Source organism: Eretmochelys imbricata, chromosome 15, assembly GCF_965152235.1.
Source record: "Eretmochelys imbricata isolate rEreImb1 chromosome 15, rEreImb1.hap1, whole genome shotgun sequence".
Lineage (NCBI taxonomy): Eukaryota > Metazoa > Chordata > Testudines > Cheloniidae > Eretmochelys > Eretmochelys imbricata.
This window is the reverse complement of record NC_135586.1, coordinates 2,784,008-2,803,830: the sequence shown is the minus strand read 5'-3', so window position 1 is coordinate 2,803,830 and position 19,823 is coordinate 2,784,008. Positions and strand designations below refer to the sequence as shown.

Below are 19,823 nucleotides of genomic sequence, written 5' to 3'. Positions count from 1 at the left end.
GGGGGGTGAAAACGTTTACCTCCTCTCCTCTGCCTTAATCCTATCAAAGGCATTAGAAGCCCTGGAAGATAAAACATAAAGCTAAAATTCAATTTTAATTTAAGAAACTTGCTGGGAAGAGAGGGGGCTTATCAGAAGTATCTATAAAAGTTCCTGAGTCTGAACACGAATAAGCTGAGCACCAGGCTAGGAACCCTCTCTGAAATCCCACTCAGAAATGAGTCTCTTGCTATTTAACGTGCCCCTCATTTCATACCCAGCAGATAAAGGTAATTTTAGGCAGCAACAAATCCTCAGGAGGTGGCCTAAGGTGGCATAAAAATGCAGTTTTCCCGGCCAGTGCAGTTGAGGAAACAGCTCATAGCTGAGGGTGCTGAAGCGGCAATGCCAGATCCACCCCCCCCCCCCACACAGTCACCAATACAGAACAGCTTTTAATGTTCTGGGATTTCAAGCCAGCTAGTGAACTTACTGAAAAGGTGAGATAATAGGCAGGGACAGTTAGAAAAGCAGAATAAAAAATAGAAGGAATAACTCCAGACATATCAGCCATTTATAATCACTGTTATAAGACAAAGTTACCACATAGTTTTATGGCCCCTTCCAATTTAGAATTTCCTTCCAGTATTTCTAACCCATTGTACGTGTGGCCAAGGCAGTGGCAGAAGACCATGTCTGTTGGATGTAAATTTCCCTCCAAAGGCTCTAGGACATCAGACTTGACAATCAGAAATAGACTTAATAAATGCCACTTTAATTGAAAAATATGATCAGCAGCTTTCCCAAAGTAATTCCCAAACACTGGTGTTACTAAACAAGGCAGGCAGATGCCAGAGTGTAATGTGATTGGAAGCACACTTATGCACACCTACTGAGCCCCTTGCTCAGATACACCTGCAACCACTAGAGCAATAAGGAAGTGAGGTTCAACTATAGCTCTTCCAGAGTTGCTGACCTGACCTGCTCAGAACAGGTCCACAAAAGGGCCTTGTCTACACTATCAGGGTAAGTCAATTTAAGTTATGCTACTCCACCCTACATGAATAACGTAGCTGGAGTCAACGTAGCTTAGGTCGACTTACTGCGGTGTCTATACTGGAGTCTGGACGCGCTCCGGTCGACTTACCTTACTGCTCTCATTCCGGTGGAGTACCAGAGAGTGCTCTGCTGTTGATTTAGTGGGTCTTCACTTCAGTTTTGAAGCACTGACAGACACGGAGGCAAGCTGAACATGAAATCCTATGAGGCCTTTTCAGAGTCACTTTAAAATGCAGCTCGAACAGGAACAAACACCCGCAGGTTTTGAATAAGTAGGAGAATAATGAACGATACACAAAATCAAAGTCAACCCAGACTTAATCATTTGGGGTTACTCCTCTCCTACCTACTACCCTAAAGCTGTATAAAGAACCGTAAAAGTAGCACATATTTTATCTGAGATGATGTAAATTCATTGCCGTGATTGCTGGCTGAGACTGCTACAACGATGGCTGAGTTCTAACTAGCACTATAACTCTTCTTCTAACTTTCTCAGTTCTTTTGGACTGAAGTTTCTAGGCTTGGCCTCAGTTCAAAGGTGATGTTTTCAAAAAAGCATCAGCTATGCTTCGCTTAGAAATCCCAGTTACAAGAATGAAGACACATTCCAGTATGTTCTGGCCCAAGTTTTTACAGTCATAACTCAGCTGAGTCAAACACTCAGTCCTCTTTGAATCCAAGTATGACAAAGTTGGTTCAAAGAAAAGGAGTACTTGTGGCACCTTAGAGACTAACCAATTTATTTGAGCATGAGCTTTCGTGAGCTACAGCTCACTTCATCAGATGCATACCGTGGAAACTGCAGCAGACTTTATATATACACAGAGAATATGAAACAATACCTCCTCCTACCCCACTGTCCTGCTGGTAATAGCTTATCTAAAGTAATCTTCAGGTTAGGCCATTTCCAGCACAAATCCAGGTTTTCTCACCCTCCACCCCCCCACACAAATTCACTCTCCTGCTGGTGATAGCCCATCCAAAGTGACAACTCTTTACACAATGTGCATGATAATCAAGTTAGGCCATTTCCTGAACAAATCCAGGTTCTCTCACTCCCTCACCCCCCTCCAAAAACCCACCCCCATACACACACAAACTCACTCTCCTGCTGGTAATAGCTCATCCAAACTGACCACTCTCCAAGTTTAAATCCAAGTTAAACCAGAACATCTGGGAGGAGGGGGGTAGGAAAAAACAAGAGGAAATAAGCTACCTTGCATAATGACTTAGCCATTCCCAGTCTCTATTTAAGCCTAAATTAATAGTATCCAATTTGCAAATGAATTCCAGTTCAGCAGTTTCTCGCTGGAGTCTGGATTTGAAGTTTTTTTGTTTTAAGATAGCAACCTTCATGTCTGTGATTGCATGACCAGAGAGATTGAAGTGTTCTCCGACTGGTTTATGAATGTTATAATTCTTGACATCTGATTTGTGTCCATTTATTCTTTTACGTAGAGACCTACTGACCGCTATTCCTGCCTGCATGCCTCCAGCTTTCACCCTGACCACACCACACGATCCATCGTCTACAGCCAAGCTCTGCGATACAACCGCATTTGCTCCAACCCCTCAGACAGAGACAAACACCTACAAGATCTCTGTCAAGCTTTCTTACAACTACAATACCCACCTGTGGAAGTAAAGAAACAGATTGATAGAGCCAGAAGAGTTCCCAGAAGTTACCTACTACAGGACAGGCCTAACAAAGAAAATAACAGAACGCCACTAGCCGTCACCTTCAGCCCCCAACTAAAACCCCTCCAACGCATTATTAAGGATCTACAACCTATCCTAAAGGATGACCCAACACTCTCACAAATCTTGGGAGACAGGCCAGTCCTTGCCTACAGACAGCCCCGCAACCTGAAGCAAATACTCACCAACAACCACATACCACACAACAGAACCACTAACCCAGGAACTTATCCTTGCAACAAAGCCCGTTGCCAATTGTGCCCACATATCTATTCAGGGGACACCATCACAGGGCCTAATAACATCAGCCACACTATCAGAGGCTCGTTCACCTGCACATCCACCAATGTGATTTATGCCATCATGTGCCAGCAATGCCCCTCTGCCATGTACATTGGTCAAACTGGACAGTCTCTACGTAAAAGAATAAATGGACACAAATCAGATGTCAAGAATTATAACATTCATAAACCAGTCGGAGAACACTTCAATCTCTCTGGTCACGCAATCACAGACATGAAGGTCGCTATCTTAAAACAAAAAAACTTCAAATCCAGACTCCAGCGAGAAACTGCTGAATTGGAATTCATTTGCAAATTGGATACTATTAATTTAGGCTTAAATAGAGACTGGGAATGGCTAAGTCATTATGCAAGGTAGCTTATTTCCTCTTGTTTTTTCCTACCCCCCCCCCCCCCCCCCCGATGTTCTGGTTTAACTTGCATTTAAACTTGGAGAGTGGTCAGTTTGGATGAGCTATTACCAGCAGGAGAGTGAGTTTGTGTGTGTATGGGGGTGGGTTTTTGGAGGGGGGTGAGGGAGTGAGAGAACCTGGATTTGTTCAGGAAATGGCCTAACTTGATTATCATGCACATTGTGTAAAGAGTTGTCACTTTGGATGGGCTATCACCAGCAGGAGAGTGAATTTGTGTGGGGGGGTGGAGGGTGAGAAAACCTGGATTTGTGCTGGAAATGGCCTAACCTGAAGATTACTTTAGATAAGCTATTACCAGCAGGACAGTGGGGTAGGAGGAGGTATTGTTTCATATTCTCTGTGTATATATAAAGTCTGCTGCAGTTTCCACGGTATGCATCTGATGAAGTGAGCTGTAGCTCACGAAAGCTCATGCTCAAATAAATTGGTTAGTCTCTAAGGTGCCACAAGTACTCCTTTTCTTTTTGCGAATACAGACTAACACGGCTGTTACTCTGAAAGTTGGTTCAGTGGTTAATTATGCATGTCTGAAGTCAGCAACTCCACGATTGCATAATAAAACTTTTCTACACATTTTCGCAACAGCCATGAGAGACTGCACTCCTGCACTGCTTATAAGCACCACAAGATGAGTATCTCCAGTCACCTTTTATACACACAGCAAAATGAACTGCTCAGATTTTCATTTTTTTTAAGAACATAAAGAAGTATTCTTAACCATCTTAATTTGAGAACAATGAAAACCTACAATGTTTCAAAAACAGTTATTGATGAACTGAAACTGTTACCCAAATACAGGGGTAGGCCTAGAAAGCTAGGAATAGGTAACCCTGTCAGAACACAAGGCACTTACTGATTATCAGTTTTTATTGCTCTGCTTTCAAGGGTTGTATGACTTGACCAGACCAAATTTACTCTAGATTGAAACAGAGAAGCCTTTTCAGCAGTTTAGGAATACATCAGTTTGGTTATCTGAAGATAAACTGAAATGTTTCTTTTTATATATTTTTGCATCCTACTCATTTAGCTAGACTCAAGGCTAATCATTTTAGAATGCAAGAATCACTTTAAATGCAACTGGAAGGCTTATTACCTGCCAAGATCCAAGTTCAGGACCCCAGGGTTCTGATTTCTCTTCCAACCCTGATGACATCACTAACAGCTAATGCTGCGTAAGGCATGATGCTCCCAAATAGCTAAATGATGTCAGTTGTAGCAGAGGAAACAGAACACCCTGCGATGTTGCACTCTGTATGCTTTATGGAAATATGCTTATGAATATGACATGACTGGACTATGCTTCATGCTAAATACCCCTTGTATGGTATCATTACAAAGCTCATAACCTACTGAGTGTGTTCATCCTATTTGTTTGCATGTATTATTTCTATGTCTCGAGTTAGGAGAATAAGATATAAACTTGTACTACTGATGTAAACCATATGATGCGGAAGCCATTAACGGTGCTTCAGAATCAATGAACTGTAAATGGCTCTTTTTACTTATAAACCTTCCTGTGTATGTGTGGGCCAGCCCATGAAGAATGGAGGCGGGGTCTCACAGGATATGTGACCATGTCACCAGATAATGAAATCCATCTTAAATCTGGTACTTTTCCATTTAGAAGGAGGGGTGGGGACCCAGAGACACAAAAGATTCCTGCCTTGTGCCAAAGCTATAAAAGGGGGTGAAGCAGGACAAAGGGGGCTGCCAGTCATGAGAAAACCCCTGCTTACCACCGGAGATGTCTGCTGGAACTAACAAGGACTGTACCAGGGAAAAGGATTGGGCCCAGATTAGGAAGGAGTCTAGTCTGTGAAAGAAGCTTATTGGAACATCTCTGTGGGTGAGATATTACCTGTAACCAATTTCTTAATGTATTAGGCTTAGACTTGTGTGTTTTGTTCTATTTTGCTTTGTGACTTACTTTGCTCTGTCTGTTATTATTTGAAACCACTTAAATCCTACTTTTTACACTTAATAAAATCACTTTTGTTTATTAATGAACCCAGAGTAAGTGATTAATACCTGGGGGAGCAAACAGCTGTGCATCTCTCTCTCAGTGTTATAGAGGGCAGACAATTTATGAGTTTACCCTGTGTAAGCTTTATACAGAGTGAAATGGATTTATTTGGGGTTTAGATCCCATTGAGAACTGGGTGTCTGGGTGCTGGAGAGGTAACCTGCTGAGGTGTTTTTGGTTAAAGTCTGCAAGCTTTGGGGGTGTGACCCAGACCCTGAGTCTGTGTTGCAGCAGGCTAGCGTGTCTGGCTCAACAAGGCAGGGTTCTGGACTCCCGAGCTGGCAGGGAAAACAGGCTCAGAGGTAATTTCAGCACATCAGGTGACAGTCCCAATGGGATCCCTGTGACCGAACCCATCACACACGGTACCAGTAGAGCCCAATGTTTTTCACAAATACAAGAAACCTGAACAAACCAAGACTCACCCAACACAGCAGCAGCTCCTGTTGCTACTGTCCCATGAGGGCTAAAATGAAATAGGATGAAATTCCCCCCAAAATTATAAAAAATAAGAATATCACAGTGTTCTCCCCATTGGTATGATCTCAGGTCTTGCAGAAAAGCAGCTTTCAATTTGCCTTTAAAGGGTAGTCATAATTTAAGTCTAACCTCGCAGTTGGTGTCTGGGATCTTAAGGATTTATGTATTTCATATAACACATTTTGGTCATCTTTAATATAGTTAAACAGTTCCAATTTCTCCCAACGTTGCCAAAACAAGGTTCCTTAGAAAACAGGGTGACTAAAACTAATCACCACAAATATAATTTATGAAGGCAACAATAAATGCGGTCCTTTGAATCTCAAGCAAAATTTCAAACCCATGAGCAGTCAAGACATAGAACTGTACAAAATTTATACAGTTAATATCCCTATCAGATCTACCTCAGAAGGTATATGATGCACAGCAGTTATTAGTTCTCTTGTGAGAAGCCATAAGTTTTGGTCATAATACCTAGCATTTAGATGTGGTACTCAGTGGTGAGGAAACAAGTTATATTCTGCATTTAAAATAATCAGAAACACAACAGAATACAAAGGAAGATGGTAACTTTAAAAATCTTGTCTAGATGTTATAACAACTTTTCTTCCGACAGAAAGGTAGGTTACTGTATTACTGTCGTTCCTAAATCCAACCAAATCCTCTTTCCTTTCTGAAATATCCAGGTGTACTAATTAAATTTACAAAAAGAAAAGGAGTACATCGAATGCATCCGATGAAGTGAGCTGTAGCTCACGAAAGCTTATGCTCAAATAAATCTGTCAGTCTCTAAGGTGCCACAAGTACTCCTTTTCTTTTTGCAGATACAGACTAACACAGCTGCTACTCCGAAACCTGTAATTAAATTTAGATAGCCTAAAATATTTGAATTCAAAAGTCAATATGGATCACATTTTTAAATATAAACTTAAGTGTATAGTAATAACTTAGAATTAGCTAGAACAAAAAATGGAACTGACTTGTGAGTGCTACTAATAAAAATTTAATTTTATTACTGTTAATGTTTTGCTGATATCCCTGTTATTTTAGGTTTCAGAGTAACAGCCGTGTTAGTCTGTATTCGCAAAAAGAAAAGGAGTACTTGTGGCACCTTAGAGGTTAACCAATTTATTTGAGCATAAGCTTTCGTGAGCTACAGCTCACTTCATCGGATGCATACTGTGGAAAGTGTAGAAGATCTTTTTATACACACAAAGCATGAAAAAATACCTCCCCCCACCCCACTCTCCTGCTGGTAATAGCTTATCTAAAGTGATCACTCTCCTTACAATGTGTATGATAATCAAGGTGGGCCATTTCCAGTACAAATCCAGGGTTCAACAAGAACGTCGGGGGGGGGGGGGATAGGTTACCTTGCATAATGACTTAGCCTCTCCCAGTCTCTATTCAAGCCTAAGTTAATTGTATCCAATTTGCAAATGAATTCTAATTCAGCAGTCTCTCGCTGGAGTCTGGATTTGAAGTTTTTTTGTTGTAATATCGCAACTTTCATGTCTGTAATCGCATGACCAGAGAGATTGAAGTGTTCTCCAACTGGTTTATGAATGTTATAATTCTTGACATCTGATTTGTGTCCATTTATTCTTTTACGTGGAGACTGTCCAGTTTCTGTGGTATGTGGTTGCTGGTGAGTATTTGCTTCAGGTTGGGGGGCTGTCTGTAGGCGAGGACTGGCCTGTCTCCTTGAGAGATCTGGTCCGCGTGGATCCAGAGGGCGATACACTGGCGGGGTTATTCAATGCATGGATGGTTACAGGTGTCATACCTGACGGTATTAAGGACTGCAGATCCTTTCTGATCCCGAAAACAATGGACCCAGAGGCACTGAAGGAACTAGGGAATTGGAGACCTCTTACCATCGGATCCATTGTGCTGCGGCTATCTTCAAGAATACTGACAAACAGGCTGGCTAAAGCGTGCCCATTGAATGCGAGGCAAAGGGGGTTCATTGCAGCACCTGGCTGCTCTGAGAACTTAAAGGTTCTCCACCTCATCACCAAGCAAGCCAAAAAAGAAAAAAAGCCCCTGGGCGTCGTGTTTATAGATATAGCCAAAGCTTTTGACTCCGTATCCCACGATCACATCATGTGGATGCTGCAGGAAAGGGGCCTGGACCAGCACATGATCAACATCATCAGTGACTCCTATAGGAACGTCCATACGCGTATGGAAGTAGGGAAGGAGCTCACAGGCCAGTCCTTGCCTACAGACAGCCCCCCAGCCTGAAGCAAATACTCACCAGCAACCACATACCACATAACAGAACCACTAACCCAGGAACCTATCCTTGCAACAAAGCCCGTTGCCAACTGTGCCCACATATCTATTCAGGGGACACCATCACAGGGCCTAATAACATCAGCCACTCTATCAGAGGCTCGTTCACCTGCACATCCACCAATGTGATATATGCCATCATGTGCCAGCAATGCCCCTCTGCCATGTACATTGGTCAAACTGGACAGTCTCTATGTAAAAGAATAAATGGACACAAATCAGATGTCAAGAATTATTCATAAACCAGTCGGAGAACACTTCAATCGCTCTGGTCCCGCGATTACAGACATGAAAGTTGCGATATTACAACAAAAAAACTTCAAATCCAGACTCCAGTGAGAGACTGCTGAATTGGAATTCATTTGCAAATTGGATACAATTAACTTAGGCTTGAATAGAGACTGGGAGTGGCTAAGTCATTATGCAAGGTGACCTCTTTCCCCTTGTTTTTTCCTACCCCTCCCCCCCCCTCGACGTTCTTGTTAAACCCTGGATTTGTGCTGGAAATGGCCCACCTTGATTATCATACACATTGTAAGGAGAGTGGTCACTTTAGATAAGCTATTACCAGCAGGAGAGTGGGGAGGGGAGGTATTTTTTCATTCTTTGTGTGTATAAAAAGATCTTCTACACTTTCCACAGTATGCATCTGATGAAGTGAGCTGTAGCTCACGAAAGCTTATGCTCAAATAAATTGGTAAGTCTCTAAGGTGCCACAAGTACTCCTTTTCTTCCTGTTAGTTTCCAGACATATATACCTTTGCTTCCTTCTCTCAAACACTGCACCACAGGAAAATGTAACTTTTGCCTAATGACCGGGAAATAGTAATGTTAATCTCCAGCTTTGACTGCTGAAGTTATTAATGATCATTCCCCTGTATTCGGCTCTGGTGAGGCCTCATCTGGAGTACTGTGTCCAGTTTTGGGCCCCACGCTACAAGAAGGATGTGGAAAAATTGGAGAGAGTTCAGCGGAGGGCAACAAAAATTATTAGGGGGCTGGAGCACATGACTTATGAGGAGAGGCTGAGGGAACTGGGATTATTTAGTCTGCAGAAGAGAAAAATGAGGATGGATTTGCTAGCTGCTTTCAGCTGAAAGGGGGGTTCCAAAGAGGATGGATCTAGACTGTTCAGTGATACCAGATGATAGAACAAGGAGTAATGGTCTCAAGTTGCAGTGGGGGAGGTTTAGGTTGGATATCAGGAAAAACTTTCACAAGGAGAGTGGTGAAGCACTGGAATGCGTTACCTAGGGAGGTGGTGGAATCTCCTTCCTTAGAGGTTTTTAAGGTCAGGCTTGACAAAGCCCTGGCTGGGATGATTTAGTTGGGGTTGGTACTGCTTTGAACAGGGGATTGGACTAGATGACCTCCTGAGGTCCCTTCCAACCCTGATATTCTATGATTCTATGATCATCAAACTGGCCCCAACTGTTGAATCCAAGACTGGCCTCTGAAATACACAGAGGATTTAAAGAAATACAAACTTTTCCTTTATTTTCATTACAGTGTGAATGCAGAACTTTTAGAAGTCAATAAGTACAACTTGGAGAAGGCCTAAAGCAGGAGGTGCCAGCTTGTCTCTACAAGAGAGCAACTGCGGGTGCACTAGCTTCTTGCCAGTATAGGTAAAGGTCTGGTTAAAACGTTTAACAAAAAACGTTAATAGAAGTGCTCTCTTCTGAAAAAAAGAGTGTGTGAGCTTTTGTCTTGATTTAAAATATTCACTTGCAATGTTTGCGACCCAAAAACCTCAGCCCTGTATTAATGCCCAAGAACCAGAAGAAAATGACTAGACTATTTTCACTGCCCCAAACTGAGAGAAATGCTAAGAAAAAAAAAGCATTAATGATACCGGCTACATTCTTTATATACAATACTCAGCTTAAACACAGTTATACACTGAAAAGTGACTACAGAGGGCATCAGGGATTCAATATCGATTACTCCATAACAAATATTCTCAATTTACAAGTTTCCAACTGCCAGCTCTGCAAATTCAACCTAGGAAAGTCAAGTTGTGTTCTTCCTAGCTCCTGTATGCACCATCACAAGAAATGAAGATACTGCACTCAGAACTTAACAGTTCTGTTGACAATTCTAGATCATGAATCCACTCCAGCTGCCCATTTCGCCGCTGAGATGACTTAGGAAAAAAACTTTTCTTAAAAACAAGTAGCTATTACTATTTACATCACTTTTCTGACCATACCACACTTAAAAATACTATTTTAAACTGGTTAAAGCTAACTAAACAATGACCAGTGTGGACTGAACTTAACCATGTGAAAAACAATATGAGAACAGTGTTCCAGTGTTGTACCTAGGTTAGAATAGTTCTGAACTGTGCTTAAACAGTTTGGCCCTGTTCCCCCACTGATTAGCCAAACCCTGTTTGAAGAAACAGTTGGCCTGAACAATTTAAAAGCTTTTTCAAGGTAAATATCAATTGAATCACCCCACTGACTAGCCCAAACCTTAGTTGGGCACTCTCGGCAATTACACCAGCCCATTACAGTCCTGCAGACCAGACTAAGAAGAGAGCATGTCTCTAGCGAAAGTACTGCCTCATGTAATTCGTTGTGTATATTACTCCTTGAGGAACTCTGCACCACTGCACACTTGCAAGTAAATCTGTGTGGAACATGAATTCTGCTTCCCTGCAGAAAAATGACTTCTGACAGTGAAGCCAAGGAAGCCAGCAAGAGCGGTCACGCACCACTCCCAAGAAGCATGGGTGCATCATTTTGGGTGCCTGGAGCAGACCAGCAGACAGGTAAATCACCGCAGTGGGGGTGGGGCTGGGGAAGCCCCGGAGCGGAGCGTGGCTCCTCTCTGTGCTGGGCTCATTTGCTAGTCCCAGATGGGCTGACAAGAATAGGACTTCTTCTTTCCCTGTAAAGAGCAGGTCAGACCCATGCCCAGAAACCAACCCCAGCTGCGGGAAGCTTTGCACTCCCCTCCGCTCCCTGTCCCCATCACTCCTCAGCTGCAGGGGGAGGTGACACTGTATGGGGAATGGTTCCCCCATCTGGCCAACCCCTCTGCATCCAGACCGCACTGACCTCCACACCTAGCCTCATCTCCCTGCATGCAGAGCCCACCCCACCGAGCCCCCAGCACTCAAACCCCTACTCCACCAAGCCTCACCCCCTGCATCTGGAGCCTCCCCACACCCAGACTGCTCCACACAGAACCCTCTTACCCCACACCTGGATCCCCCCCACACACACTAAGCCCCTCCACACTTGGATCCTACCAGGCTGAGCCTGTCGGCCCCACACCTGGATCGGAGGACACACTGGGTGTGCGTGCGAGACCCTGACCCTCTTGCTTGCTATCTAGATGCACCTGGCATGAAGGGGAAGGGATCCATGGTGTTTCTGGGGCAGGCCTGGCCCTTGCACTGTGTCAGGGTTGGTGTAAGCCTCACCGCCAAGTCTTTGTCCTGTAGGGTTGAGGGGAGTGCTGCAGGATGGTCTCCCTATATGCAGCCAGTAGCCTGTGCGCCCCACTGCCGTGTTTGAGCCTTCATATTTATTTATTGTGAAATAAAATATGCAAATTTTGCAAAATTTTAAAATATTGTGCGCAGAATTCCCTCAGGAGTAGGATATATATTGTAGGCCACGTGATTTACAGTCTTTGTACACAGTCTGGCCAGTATTCTAAAACCTAGGAGGCTAATTTTAGGCTCCTAAAATCATATTTAGGCACCTAAATAAGTGGCCTGATTTTCAAGAGTGCTGAGCACCTAATAGCATGAACTCACTTCACTGGGAAGTGCTAGATGCTTAGCACAACTGCAAATGTAGTTGCTTAAATATGGACTTATAGGCTAAATTTAGCCTCCTTGTTTGAATATCTTGTCCTGTGTGTGTGTGTGTGTGTATATATATATATGTGTGTAGCGTGCCATGAGTATGCACACTATACGTAGGGATGCACTGGGAACTATGGGCTGCAGGGCATGTGTAAACCTATGCACTGTGCAATATATTTTCACAGTACTCTGTGTATGTATGCTGTAGTGGTCTGCATTTTGAGGTGAATGTATTGCAAGAGAACATCACCTAGTTCCTCACACCAGACTCCCATGCAATAGCAAAATAAACCACTATATGCTCAGCTTCACAGAAGCAAACAGAAGAGAGCTTAAGATCCAGTTCATCATGCCTTGGACACTGCAGGTTTGATCCCTACAAAGTGTCTAGTGCATGTCCACCTGTAGAATTAGTGTGTGTGTAGGAAAGTATCAACCTGCTCCTCTCCCCACAGTACCCGGGCCGCCCCACAGGTGTCTGTATCCACACCCCATCCCTGTAGTAGTTACTCCCTCCCCACTCAGGGGAGCCAGGCCAGCCCACTCTGGGTCCCTGTAGTAGTCCCCCAGTACCTGCAGTAAGTCACTTCTCCCCCACCCCAGTAGCTGGGCTGCCCCCCACCCCCCTGTACCCAAGCCACTGGCCCAAGCAAAAGCTGTCCCCCATCCTTGCAGTAGCCATGTCATCTCCCCAGTCTCTGTATCCCCAAGGAAGCCCCCCCAGGCCACAGGCCCCCCATCCCTGTAATAGCCAGGCTACGCCCAGCCATCCCCCAGTCCCTGTAGTAGCCGGACCACCCCGCAGTCCCCATGTACCCCCTCAGGGTAGCCCCCCCATTACCTGTAGTACCCAGGCCCCTCCCAGCTACACCCCCGGCATCTGTAGTAGCCACCCCGCAATAGGTCCCCCCATCCCTATAGTAGCCGTCCCTCGGGGGGTAGCCGCCCAGTCCCTGTAGTAGCCTGACCCCCCAGGTAGCCCCCCCATACCTACAGAAGTTGGACCACCCCCCGCTCCCCATGCACCCCTAGACAGACCCCCCGGTACCTGTAGTAGCTGAGCAGCCCGTTGCTGAGCACGAACCAGCGGCGCTGGTAGCCCTTCAGGTAGTTGGTCCATTTGAAGAGCCAGCCCTTGTAGGTGTCGGGGCCGGGCGCGGCGGGGGCGGCCGGGGCCCCCAGCCCGGCCCCGCCGCCCCTGCCCGGCTCGCTGCCCGCGCTCATGGCCGGCGGGGCGGCCGGGGCCCGGCGGGTTCTCGCAGGCCAGGCAGGGGACGGCGCCGAGGATGGAGACCAGCCCGCGGGAGCCGCCGCTGCACGGAGCGGCCGCCCTCCCCACAGACCCGGCCCCGCGCCTCCGCCCCGCCCCGCCCGGCCGCCGGGGGCACCGGCGAGGGCAGGGGGCGGGGCGCCGCGCTCACGTGACCGGGCAGCGGCGGCGCCGCCCCCAACGCGTGAGCGTGGCGGGCGGGGCTCGAGCTCCGCGGGGCTCCCCGGCGGAGGGGCGGGGCCGGGACCGAGCAGGGCGGGGCTAGGAACCGCACGTGCGGGCTGGGCGGCCCCTCGAGGGGGGGGTAGGGTGGCGTGGGACAGGGCTCCCCAGAGGTGGGGCGGGGCCATGACACAGGGGGCGGGGCGGGGCGCCTCAGGAGGGAGAGGGGCGGGGCCTGTCTCGAGCAGAGCTGGGGCGGGGGCGCGCCTGCTTTGGGGCCTTATTTCCTGGCCCAGAGCGACCCCCGGGAGCCTGCCCTCCTGCCCGCCGTCCCTGGCTGCTCCGGCAGGGGCAGGGGGCGTGGGCGTGGGCTCTGGGAGGGCGTTTGGGTTCAGGAGGGGCTGGGGCATGGGAGGGGGCGAGGGCTCAGGGCAGCGCTTAGCTCAGGTGGCTCCCAGAAGCGGGGACATGTCCCTCTGGCTCTCAGGCAGAGGGGCCAGGCTGCTCTGCGCGTGCTGCCCCCGTCTGCAGGCGCTGCCCCCACAGCTCCCATTGGCTGCGATTCCTGGTCAGTGGGAGCTGGCACTGGGGGCGGGGGCAGCGTGCTGAGCCCCCCGGCCGCCCCTGCACCTAGGAGCCAGAAGGACATGCCTGCCGCTTCCAGGAGCTGCACGTAGCCAGCCGCTGCGGCCAATGGGACTTTTAGCGGCCCGATCAGCTGTGCTGACCGGAGCTGCCAGAGCCCCTTTTCCACCAGGCATTCTCTGCTGCCTGCCCACCCAGCCCTGCTGCCCATGGGGCCTGTGCCATACAAGGCCTGCCAAAGGTCTGACTTTGCCGTGCTGGATGGTGATCCATCCCTCTTCAGATAGCCCTTTCTCAGGGTGGGCCTGTACGAGTGCCTGCCTGTCTCTATACCCCCATCCCTTCTCCTGGCACCCGCCAATAGGCCCTGGCTGCATTAGAAAAATGTGCCCTGGTGTAACTACATCAGTGTCCATCTAACCTGGTGCCCTGACCTGGACCTGCTGCCTCAGGGGAAGGGGCAAGAAAACCTGTAGTGTAGTGGAAAGTTATATCACCCAGCAGTGCTAGCCCCACACAATCAGAAACCATGAGTGAGGCTTCAAAAAAATAATAACATTGGCTTTAAAGTCAGGTAATTTTTAAAAAATAATCAATATGGGGTTCTGGTTCTTTGCCTTCTAGGTTTTGGACATTTAAGGTGCACTGGGGTCATCTTTTCATGCTTTTCTCTGCAACCACAGGGTCTAGAAATTGACTCCTGTTTTAAAATGAAAGCTGAGACTCACATATAATCACTTAACTCAGAAGATTGCCTTAACAACCACAAAACTTTAAAAATAATATTATATTTTAATAATACATTTTATGTTCGCTTCTGGCTTCTGAGGCATTAGGGTTCATGTGTCAAGCCTTAATCTGCAGCTAGGAGGGCTAGAAACTTACATACCCATACCTAGATTCCCAGGTAATCATGTGACTCCAGGAGCTGGGGCTTCAAGAAACACATAAATGGACAATGATTAAATTACAAGAGTTGTCTCCACTGAGCGTTTACAACAACTTGGTGCTTAACATCCATCACCTTCAGTAACATGCCCCAGCTTCACAGTGTAGAACACAGTCTCTCATTTTTCCACCTTTGTTTCCCTCGCTTTATAATTTTTCTTTAAAATTAAAAATATGGCAAGAAAATGCACATACATAATTTTTTCCAGTAACATCTATATCTAAGCAAGGATGGCACTATACGCATATCATAATATCAAACGGATATAAAGCCATCTATAGGGAGTAAGTCTATGTGTCTTATTGTGCCCCATTTCCTTTCAAACTTGTCCAAGTTCGGTGTTGCTAAGACTTATTGTATTATATTTACCCCGGTCAGTCTGAGCCAGGCAGTCCATTACAGTCCTGATGGATTTACCCATGCAGTTGATCCTTTGGTATCCATACCACTTCAGCACCTACAATAGATTAATTAATTTATCCTCAAAATGCTCCTGTGAGTCAGGGAAGTATTATTATCCCATATAACAGATGGGGAAACTGAGACATAGAGGTATTTTTTTAAGGCCCAGGTTTTGAAAGGTATTTAGGCACCTAAAGATGCAGACAAATGTCCAGTGGGATTTTTGAAATTGCCTAGGCACCTAGCCCCTGTTGAACACACCTGCCAAGTTTTCCCAAGCTACCAGTGGACTCCCAACCCGTATCTAAAGCCTTCATTCCCAGTAGTAGAGGGAAACGGAAGGGTTGACATTTTGGTCAGTAATTAAAAAACAAAACAAACAAAAACACCATGGGTGCTTGTAACAGCAGCCAATGGAGTCAGTAGAAACCGACCCTGACCATGTGATGGGGTGTAAGCTTTGGTTATCTTGACCCAGGTGAGGTCATAGGACTGAGGCCAGGAAATACCAATCAATCTCAGAGCTGTTCTTCAGGCCTGGTTTTCAGAAGTGCTCAGCACACACAACTCCAAATGAAACCAGTGGGACGATACCAATGCTCAGCCTTGGAAAATTAGGCTTATGGCCTTTTCCAGTCCCTAGGGCTGCTATGCAGCATTTAGACAATCCAGATAAATGCACTTACTAATGTATGTGAGGAAACTCACCAGTACCAGCACCCTGCACCATGGCACTGCCCTGAAATCTGCAGTGTGACACATAGCCCTTCTCTTGTCCCTCTGGCTCCTGATCTGTGAGAGACTCACAGCTCACGTGGCTGGGGCGATTTTCCTGCATGTCATGGAGAGAGCCACAGCAGCGGGCAGCCGACATGCCAGCACAGCCCTTCCTTCTCAGCCCTTTCCATAGCTGGTGAGACACTCTTGGAAGGGAAGGAAAAGAAAACCACCTCTTTGTGCACTTTGCCAGGTGTGGCTGTCCCCAGGGTGTCGGAGCTTTGTAATACAGACCAGAAAGGGAGGAAGGAGAAGCCAAATACTCAGGTCTGTCTTGTGGAGCTAAGGTGGGAGGAGGTAAATGTAGAGGCAATGTGGCCTAGTGGATAGGGCAATGGACTGGGACTCAGGAGACCTGGTTTCAACTGCCAGCTCTGCCACTTCTTTGCTGGGTGACCTTGGTCAAATAATGGCCCACTCTGTGCCTCAGTTTCCCCATCTGTAAAATGGGGATACAGACCTGCTTTGTAAAGTGATTTGAGATCTATGGATGAAAAATGCTATGTAAGAGGTAGATATTGTTATTACTAACCAAGGTGGATGGGGCAGAGGAGAATGGCAGAACTACAAACACCAAATCGGACTGGTCTGCACACTGTGGAGCAGGCAGCAAGTATGTTCTAGCACCTTTTGTCCCAGACTACAAACAGAGAGGGTCACAGCCTACCATTATTTCTCTGCCCCTTCCCCGCCTTCCATGGAAGCTTTCCCTGGATGAAGACTATAAGATTTAGTGCTAACAATGACCCACCTGCATACAGACAGTCACCCCATGAGTCAATACCCCCATTTTACAGGTGGGGACACTGAAGCACAGAGAAGTGATGTGACTTGCTGAAGTTCACACAGTGAGACAGACAGGAAACAGAACCCAGTAATCCTGATTCCTAGTGCTGTATACTAGCCACTCAGCTGACAGACATTAACCCCTCGTAGTCTACAAAGGGTCGAAGGCTGGGCCATATGTCTTTGGAAATATAAATTCCCTTGGACATAGAACCCGGATGTCATAGTAATGTGCCCATTGTTAATTTACTCAGTCCTCAAACCGAATCTCCACTAGCACGCTTGGGGTACGTTTTCACTACCCACTGGCTCGGCGGGTAGTGATCGATCTATCGCGGATTGATTTATCGCATCTCATCTAGACGCAATAAATTGATCGCCGAATTGACGCCTGTACTCCACCTCAGCAGGAGGAGTAAGCGGAGTCGACGGGGGAGCTGCCGCGGTCGACTCGCTGCCGTGAGGACGGCCAGGTAATTCGCGCTAAGATACTTTGACTTCAGCTATGCGAATAGTGTAGCGGAAGTTGCATATCTTAGTTCGAACCCCCCGCCTAGTGTAGCCCAGGCCTAAGGGTTTAATTCTCCTGCCAACGGGAAAAAGTTTCAACGTGATGAAGTTAGGCAAGCAACAGTGGGAGGCAGAATTTGCAGAACAAACGGCTTGTTTACATGGGGAAGTTTTACCATTTATACATATAACTCTTCTGCCAGGTGGAGCTGGCAGCAACCAGGGCCGGGTTCAATACCTAGGGGTTCCTTTTCAACAGTACAACCCAGGACCAGCTCGAGCCCCCACCCAGTAACCTGGGAAAATTGCACACCACCCCTGGGTGCCTCTGAGAGGCAATACTTCCCCTCTCACAAGCAGAGTCTGAGTGTAGAAAAGAAACTTGTAATGAAAGGAGGGACGTCCCCCGACATTAGTTAGGGAACATGCCACAAGCAGGATTGATAAACATAAACCTGTGAGCGGGATGCCCCCCCCACCCCCCGAGTGCGTGGGGCAGAGCTTCCGCCTCGTGTTCTTGAGTTCTACAACCAACAGTTCCTTTTCTGCGCCCCTCTCTGCTTCCTCACCGTACCCCACTCACAGGGGTTGTCCTTGGTCAGAGAGGACCCCCAGGGTTCAGAGGTGCATCTGTGTGAGTTCGCCTCCCACCCAGGGAAGAAGGCACCTTGCTTGCTCCACCATCTGAGCGCTTGCTCAGGCTGGCCACCCCCCCAGCCGCTGCTCCTCACCGCCTGGCTGCCCCACTTGTTCTGTGCCACTCATCTGCCACTTGCCTCTCTGCTGTGACCTCTGCAGGTCAGTATCTTGAGGTTTCACTCAGCTCTCAGTGATTTTCAGTTCTGGGGTTGGGCAGAGAGCTGTCCCACCACAAGTGATTGTCAACTCTTTCGAGCACTTTAAAAAACCAAAAGGCTCCTAATGGAGCCTATTAAGCTCTATCTTTGAACAGTGGGGAGGAACAGGTTAAATTAGACTGGGGATCTTTAGGGAGAGTCCACCCCTCCTAGCTGGAATACCTGTCCCCACCCCTCTTACTTTCACGGGGCTCTAGCATTTGAGCCCCCGGCTTAATGAGGTCCTTTCAGCTGTGGGTCACCCCCTCATTTGGGACAGGTTAAGCACAGTTCTGCTCCCCTTTACTCATACAATAAAGACAACAACATTGATAACATTTCACTAACCCTGCATTCAGTACTAAAGGGATTTGTAACCCAACCCCAGCCAAAGTTGATCATTTTGATCAACACAGCTCTATCTGCTAAATATCTAGGCAAAATAGGTGTGTTCATATAAGAACAGTTTGCTCCTGAAGTCTCTCCCCCTCCCAGGTAGCTGTCAGGGGAGAGCTCATTCAGACCCTGGTTATATACAGTTATAGTTATATTGGGATCTCACACACAAACCATGTGGACACTTAGTCTGGTGCAAAAGTGGCTTTTTGGGGGATTTATCATAAATCCCTTCCCAAGCATGTTAGGGGACTGGAGAGCCCCATACAGGCCACACCATGAGACGCTCCTGTGTCCCCAGGGTGAGGCACCTCTACCCTTTCTTGTTTTTAGTATGTGTTTCACGTTTTCCAGCAGTAGGGGGAGCCACATGCATAGCTTAGAGCAGAAATTATCAAACTGGGGAATGGGCCATCCTGGGGGTCATGGAATGTATTCCGGGGGGGGGGGGGGGGGAGCGTGAGAAGCTTTAGGGGAAAAAAACGTATGCACACGTTTCACCCACAACACTGAACAACTAACAAAGCTGATTCCTCCAGCCATATCAGGTCATCAGCTGATGCTGTGCATTTTGACAGAGTTCTGTGAAGCTTATCTGGCATTATATAAAGTCGTTGCCATCTGTATATTAATCCATTTGCTAGGACATGGTGAGCACATTTTATTGTAAGCATCGACCACACTCGCAGTTTTGCTTTTGCTCTTATTACAGTGGATGGTTGGCTCCATTTGAATCAATGCCTTACTGGTTTTAATATTTAGTAAGAATTACATGTTTGGTTTTTTTTATCGGTATATCTACTTGTGAGGTGTGGGGGGGCATAAACAACTACAGACACAAAGAAGGGGAGTGCAATTAAATACAGTAGAACCTCAGAGTAACGAACACCAGAGTTATGAAATGACCGGTTAACCACACATCTCATTGATGAACCAGAAGTAAGCAATCAGGCAGCAGCAGAGAAAAAAAAATACAGTACTGTGTTAAACATGAACTATTCAAAAATAAAGGCAAAGTTTAAAAAAAGATTTGACAAAGTGAGGAAACTGTTTTTGCGCTTGTTTCATTTAAATT

The 19,823-nt window shown here is 46.7% G+C and overlaps 1 protein-coding gene across 2 annotated transcripts in view; it reads right to left on the bottom strand.

Annotated features, from left to right (window-relative positions):
* The window catches only part of OSBP2 (oxysterol binding protein 2), a 354,387-nt gene extending 340,956 nt beyond the window's left edge, over positions 1 to 13,431 (bottom strand). The window contains exon 1 of one of the 2 annotated variants that reach the window (XM_077834776.1): positions 13,124 to 13,431. In XM_077834776.1, the coding sequence (XP_077690902.1) occupies positions 13,124 to 13,299 (176 nt within the window). In that variant the 5' untranslated portion in view covers positions 13,300 to 13,431. The remainder of the gene's footprint in view (positions 1 to 13,123) is intronic. The other variant, XM_077834778.1, reaches the window with a different exon arrangement.
* Between the last annotated feature and the right edge of the window lie 6,392 nt (positions 13,432 to 19,823).